A 7586-nucleotide genomic window follows, 5' to 3' on the forward strand; every position below is an offset into this window, starting at 1 on the left:
TAAAATAACAAAAACATATTTTGATCTTTCATATTTCACAACATCAACTTTTTAATTCCAAAACTCCAAATGTTCTCTCCTTTGACCTATTCTTCACTAAATATGTTGTGTGAGACTTTGGTCACTTTCTAATCCATCTACTCACCGTCCAATGCCATCTAAAGTCTGAAGTGTGAACCTCAGACACATACACATGCATAGTTGTCGATAGTGAATAGCAGTAAATAACGACAAACTATCTATATGCTATGTAGCAAAAACGATGAAATAACGACTATTATACTATATAATCAAAAATTCAGTCCTAATAGCTTTTATTTTGATTTTTCCCTTAAAAAATAATAATAATAATAATAATAATAATAATAATAATAATAAAAAAGAAAAAAAAAAAAAAACTAATGTCGCTACCCAGCTTTCTGTCACTAAACACTCGATAGCACCACTATGGATTAGCCCTATTCGTTGCTATTGACATCTATGTATGCTTACGGTTCTAAAATCCAATTCTATTTCTAAGTAATTATGCTATAAAATTTTCTATTATACAGTTTAAACCATTTATTGTGCATGAAATTCAATTCTGAAAGAGCCCAAACATATAATACTTTCATGATTGTAAAAGCAAAGTAATTTCATATTGACAATTAAGTTAAGCGGCCATGTTCGTTTTTTGAAAAGGAAACTTTTTAATCTAGTTGAAAATGATTTTACAGAGTAGATGCTTTGAATGTTATACATATCTCTTCTATATTAAGATGATCTAAGTTGTCAATAAAATGGTTTAATACTATAATTTATTAATTGTCGATGTTTTTCTCCTTTTACACTCCGTTCCCGAGTTGTAGCAGAGAAAAGAAGAGAAGAGAAAAGAAAATAAGGAGAGAAAAGAAGAGAAGAGAAAGGAAAAGAAATTTGTGTTTTGTGTTCCCGAGTTGAAGAGAAATGGAAGGAAAATGAAACATTTTGTTCTTTCTCTCCAAATCCTTCCAAATCGGAAGGAAAGTTAGGAGGGAAAGTGATCCCTCCATTTCCTTCCACTTCCCTCCTTTAATGAAACTCGGGAACACCAATTTCTCTTACTTTCCTCCCACTTCCACCCATTTCCTTTCTTTTCTCTCTTTAAATTGAACTCGGGAACGGGGTGTTAAGGCTTAAGCAACTATCAGTCCTTGGTCCTTTTTCAGTGAAACAAAAGCCAAGCCTTTTCTGCCTTCCATCCTGTTTCCATGCTTCAGCTTGAGCCTGTTTTCTTAGAGGTGACATCATTCGCTACTTGTTATGGAAATAGTTTTTATATGAATCAAACAAAATATTCATGTGCTTCCATCTAAACAATTGCTTAATCTCAACATCATAAAGTCAACAACTTATTATTCTGCATCTGCACTTCTACTCAATTTTTTGATATACGTAATGCACCAATGCTATGAAAAGCCATTTTATCCGAGAGCTTTATTATATAGCGCATGTATTTAACGTTTGAAACCATATATATTTATATTTGAAACTCTGAATTTTATGTTTAGAAAATTGAAACGCTCAATTTTATTTTAACCTACAATTTGGTTTTCTCGATTTTCAAAACAAACCAAATTGTTTTAACTTCGGATTTTAACTTGGTTTGAGTTGCCTTGAATTTCATATTTGATAAACAATATGCTTTATAACATTTAAAAATAATAACAATGTCGTACACGTTTCACCATTTATACGACTACCAACCAAAGCGAAGCTAAAAAACGTAATGGACTGCATTCACATGAACTCTACATGCCAAGACAAAACACAATTAAAAAACATATAACCAATATAAATATAAAATGAATGATATTTGAAGTGTAAGACGTACGCTTATCTATAATTAATTATCACATTGTTCATCAACCATATATAAAAGAAGTCACATCTGTCTTGAAAATAGAATGATCTCAAGTTTGTGACATGAGGTATGGTTTCGTACAGACTTGACTAATTATTGGAGTGTCGCATGTATCTATGTAACGTACACCAATAATCACATCAATTTTAAAGCATAAAAGACAAAGTTCCCAACACCAAAAAGCAACTACAACACGTTACATACATGATGATCTTCATCAAAACGACAAAACCCATTTACAAAATATACAAAACTTCCCCCCACATAAATTAATTATTAGGTAAACAAACGTCAAGATGATTTCCCAAATATCACAATAAAAGAAAAAATAAATGATATATTGAGATATGATAAATTTACAATAAGGTAGGATGAGGGATTGTGATTGTAAAATAATGAAAGATTTTAGTACCTGTTGTTTATACATAATTCTTCATCGATATGATGATGCTGCTCTAAGTTTGTGCAAAAATTGCAAAGTTTCACTGTAAGAAGGATCTGTTCGTGTGATCGGCTTGCATGAATTAACATGATCTGTCGACTCCAACACCTGCCAACAAATCAAGCGTGTCCAAATCAGCATCACTTTTCTATAAAATGATAAGGGTAAAATAGCCATTTGCTAAAAAAAAAAAAAAAAAAAACTCACAACAAGTTCCCCATATCCAGGATATGCAGATTCAATTGGTACTATTTCCAATCGAAAAGCCCATCCACCGTACCCTTCAACTATTGGAGTCACTTTTGTCTGCAAAAAACAACAACATTAAATTGTTTTGTATTTGGATGACATTGTTATAAATTAAGTGCATGAAGAATTTAAACAAGTAGTAGTACCTCGCAAAAGCTTAGAACATCAAGAGATTTTTTTTTATGTAGCTCGTGAAGAAAATCATTAAGCTCCACTAACCTTGTGGACCCACTTCTCAACTCTCCTATCTGACGAAACAAAAGTAATCATACTTCAAACTTAAAAAGCAAAAACAATCCGATCAATCAATCATATAACTTTTCTCTCATTCGTTGCTTCTTCATAATAAGTGAATTGATAAATTATTACACTTTATTTTTCAATTAGTTGACAAAAAAAGAAAAAAGTACCGATGGTGCAGGGCGAAAGACATAACCCATTCGCCAGGGCATATCTGCAAGTTTACTACCAAAATGTGGGCAACTGTAGAACACCTAAAACATAATAATAATAATAATAATAGTAAACATTGATTGGAAGTAGTGATAAATTATAATTATTATTAAATCAAACATACCACACCAACAGTGTTTTTGACAAGATTGCCTCTGTTTTCTGCACTTGCTTGATGTAGCATCTGTTTCACAACCAAGCCTCCCATGCTGCAATACAATACAATAAAATATATTATTAACTAAAAGAGAAATTCTTCTGTTTTCTCACTTTCATTTTTAATTAAATATTTCAACCTGTGAGTTACAAATACAACAGGTCGATCTCCAATACGTGCTGCAATAAGTTTTTCCAACAGCATCGAGCTAACTTCCTACAAAATTTCACATTCAAATTTATTTACATTTTCAATAACCAAACATCTCCAAATCTAATTTATTTAAATATATTACGAATAATACACGACAAACCTGAAGAGGCAAGCTTGATCCAGACCATTGTGTAAGATTCGTCTGCAAAACAAAAGATGTAACTCAAACTTCATTTACAATTTACAATAATCATGTTTATACAAAAACAATTTATAACTTTATATAATCACAAACCTTGTACTTAAGACTAAACAAACGCGCATGAGGGAAATCAGTAGAAAGCCACTCTCCAGGCCAAAAAGTCCCTTGTTTTCCTGCCTCTTCATCAATCTTTTCCACAAGCCCAGATTTAGAGGATGACTTGTCTTCAGATAATCTCCAAGTCTTGTAGGGCCCACCACGAAGCCCATGAACAAAAATAACATCAAGTGAAGGACTCTCTAATCCACCTTCAGAATCATTATTATTATTACTATTCCTTCCTTTTCCAGAACATTCCCAATGACTCATTCCAGGGTTGATCAAAAAAATCGTCTCACCATAACGAGCACAACCATTATTTTTAGAGCCATTGTTTCCATCTCCATCATCATCAACATCATCATCATCATCATTACAGAAGATATTCAACAATGTTGCTCTAGCATAGCTTTGAGTTTTAAGATCACTACATATCTTTCCATTTGCACATTCATCAAGCCAATTACACCAATCTTTATCTTCCAGTATCATTTTTTTAACTTTTGGATGAACTGAAAGCACCATTAACAATCGAGCTGCATGTCTGCGGACATGAGCTGTAGGTGGGACCCGGACACTAGACGGGTCCCGGGCATCAACAACAGATGAATCACCATGATCCTTGGCTTCCATGTCTCTTGATGCATCATATGCTTCAATTGCTGATAACTTCTCATAATCATCACTTAATAAAAAGCGACGTAACAGAGGAATTATGCCATAATCGATTATTTTCTTTTGAGAAAACAAATCATCACTGCAGATTTCTGTCATTGCTTTGATACCCTTTAAAGTTGCAAGTGCAGAATCTAAAGCATTCACTTTAGGGATAGTGCCTTTCTTTAGATTTTTGTATGTGTTAATAAATGGTTCAAGGGTAAGAAAATCTTCCAAAGCAAATGAATCACCATTGACTGCTAAGTTGACCACAGCACTAGCCAATTGGTTCACACTTTGGGTGCCAGAAAGTACATTTGCCTGATCGATTTGTGTCTGCATGAGAAGGGTATTTCCATAAAGGCATAAACTACCATTAAAAAAAAAAAAAAAAAAAAAAAAAGTAACAATGATACAAACCTTGACTTTGTCCCTAGGTTGAGCACTCCCTTTAAGAGATAACTTTCTGGATTTGAGAATGTCTGAAAGCATAATAGCTAACCAACCTTGAGAAATGGGAATGGAAGAAGGGCCATAGTCTTCACATATGCGAGAAAGGATTGTGATTGCAGAAGATCTAATAGCATCAGATGAAGTTTCCCTAAATACCCATGGAAGCAGAATACAAGACCACTTTTGTCCTTCTTCAAGAGACAAACGCATGTCACCTGAACAAAGTGATTCCATCCCTTTTGCTAATGATTCTTGAACAGACTTATGATTCATAGTCCGTTTAGCAGTTTCCCTCATTAAATGAAGACCTTTTTCCATAACTACCCTTTGAGCACCAGGGCACCTCTCGAGAGAGAGTAAAAATGCAGATAAAGCCACACGAGTTAAAGAGATATCATCCGCTTTGCTTGCTTGAGAAACGGTTGTAAGAAGGGTAGAACTCCAATCAGAAATGAAATCATTCATGGGGAGATTTTCGTCTTTTAACAACAACTGAGCTACTAAACTCCCGTGAAATTTCACAGATCTTTCAGGAGCAATCAATGCAGACATGACAGCATGTCCATTGAAGTCGAGTTCTTGGATATGGGATCTATTTACATCTGATGCCATTGCCCAATTTGCTAAAGCCCATGCAGCAAAAGGAACAGCAACATGTTGTGAATGCAAATCATCCCATAGTCCAGGGATAACAGTTGTGTTTACAGAAGAAGTGTTGTTTAATTTGTTGAAAGATGGTGAGTTGTGAGTGGCTTTAGATTCATCTAACTCCATTGATCGATTGCTTGTAGAAAGACCTACAATTGTAGTGCCTCCAAGAACTTCCATTCCAATGCCTTTCAATCCAGTTCCACCATCATCATCATCATCATCATCACTCTGGCTGCTGCCAGGTGGCTCATCCATGTGCATGCCACCTTCTTCAATAACTTCAAGTGCAGCTGCAATATCTCTCATTGCTGCAGTTCCTGATAGCATGGGCTTAAGTTTGATTTTGTCCACGTTGTCACAGTTGGAAGTGACAATATCCATGATTGATGCAACAAGCATGCTTCTGCCTTTTGAAGGGTCAGAAATGTCAAATGAACTTCGCCTTGGGTGCTGCTTTCATGAAAATGCTATATCAATATGATAAAAAGTTATTCTGGTTTCTGGATAAAAACTTATATACATTAGAAAATTAATCAAAACCCTAACTTCCCAAACAAGCTATGATTAAGTTATTTATTCATGTAGCTTTAGTAGGGTGGACAAATAGCACATCTAATAATTGTTGTTTAAACCACAAATTCAAATACTACTTATTCTGATACACCAATTAAAGGAGAACTCACTAAGTCAGGTTGGAGCTCAATCAACATTAATGATTTAAGGCCACTAACAGGATTACTAATCAACAATTAAGAATATAACTATAAGCTACTTTTGGGGGCACACAATTACTCTTGCATTTACTAACACAAGAAACAGCAAAAGAGAATATGGTGTTGCCATTGATGACAGAATTATACCTTTTTGGATTGATGAGGTTGAGCAGAGAATATGAACCTGAGAAGATTGGGAATGGCATGAGGCCTCCCAAGAACCGCCTCAGACACATTAGGGTCAGCAATCAAGTACGCCAAAGCCCTAGCAGACTCGGCTTGAGTCCCATAATTTCCCCCACCGGACAATGCCACCGACTCTAATAACCAATCCAACACCACACCACCGCCAGCACCAACAATCGCCGCCCTCCGGCTCTCATTCGCCGCCACAATATCCGCCAATAACGCCGCAACCCTAACCTCAAACCCTGACCGAACTTCATGGTTAGCCGATGACAAAACCGAACGAAGAGATTTCCATAGAACCGACGCCGCAACGCCGGTATGCTTCATCGTATTCACAACTCTCTTAAACGACTCCTTCGACCGGTCAATCGCGTGTTCGAAATCATCAAGCAAACGTTTCTTCTTCGCTTGTTCTTCCTTAATTTCGCTGTCATCAAATATTATAACGGATGATGCAGCAAGAATTGCGGCGGCGGATATTACAGTCGCGGATAATGCAAAGCGGGAAGTGCCTGATAGAGGAGATAGAGTCCTAGGGCGGAGGCGGTGGAGAACTAATGGCGGTGGCGGAAGATCATCTTGTGTTTGTGAACTGTTGAGGAGTTGCGGGTAATCCGTTGAATTTTTTGAGTTACGATCGGAAGGATTGGCGGAGAAGAAGCGACGGACAGAACAGTTGGATATGTGAGACCGGTAGCGGTTGACGGTGGTTCTACTAGCGAAGATACGACGGAGCATTATAGTAGAAAATTCAAGAGAAATGAAAAGGAAGAATCAGCGCAAAATCGGGAAAGGAGACGGCATAGACGCTCGCCGTAAAGAGGCGTCGATGGAGTCGCTTTTCGTCCACGGCATCAATTTTTTCGTCCCGTCTAAATTACATTATAGTCATTTAATATTTCTTCAATGACATTCTAGCCCTCCTCGACAAATACTTTTAGTTTGTATTTCCATATTTATTGTTTGTTGTATAACTAGGATGATACTACCTTTATATTATACAGAAACGGTTTTTGTATTTTCTTTTAAATATATGGATCATTTCTGTGAAAAAAAAAAATATGTATATGAACCTTTTGAATAATTTTTATAATTTATTTTCTATACATAAACCAAACTTACCAACATAAGAAATAAGAAAGTGTTAAACACATGGACATTTGCTATAAGAAAAAAAGTCCGCACAATGATCTTTTCTATAAAATATAAGCTAAAAGTTAAGGGAAAGGCTTCGAGATTACAAGCCATGATCTAAAAAGGATCATTTTTACAATTTATTTTTTATA

At 35.5% G+C, this 7586-nt stretch overlaps 1 protein-coding gene across 2 annotated transcripts; it reads right to left on the bottom strand.

Moving 5' to 3' along the window:
- Window positions 1-1892: 1892 nt before the first annotated feature.
- On the bottom strand, window positions 1893-7164 carry LOC145021347 (alpha/beta-Hydrolases superfamily protein). Of its 2 annotated transcripts, none has more exons than XM_078976734.1 (10): window positions 6259-7164; window positions 4715-5848; window positions 3632-4630; window positions 3497-3538; window positions 3323-3399; window positions 3151-3235; window positions 2984-3067; window positions 2720-2821; window positions 2532-2630; window positions 1893-2432 (listed from the first exon to the last, which is right to left on the bottom strand). In XM_078976734.1, exons 1-10 carry the CDS (start codon window positions 7036-7038, stop codon window positions 2316-2318), a joined length of 3519 nt encoding a protein of 1172 aa, XP_078832860.1. In that variant the 5' UTR covers window positions 7039-7164; the 3' UTR covers window positions 1893-2315. The 2 variants fall into 2 exon arrangements, with proteins under 2 accessions (XP_078832860.1, XP_078832861.1); XM_078976735.1 differs by having other exon boundaries at window positions 4715-5865; window positions 6259-6368.
- Between the last annotated feature and the right edge of the window lie 422 nt (window positions 7165-7586).

Source organism: Lactuca saligna, chromosome 1, assembly GCF_052625555.1.
Source record: "Lactuca saligna cultivar CGN05327 chromosome 1, ASM5262555v1, whole genome shotgun sequence".
Classification (NCBI taxonomy): domain Eukaryota; kingdom Viridiplantae; phylum Streptophyta; class Magnoliopsida; order Asterales; family Asteraceae; genus Lactuca; species Lactuca saligna.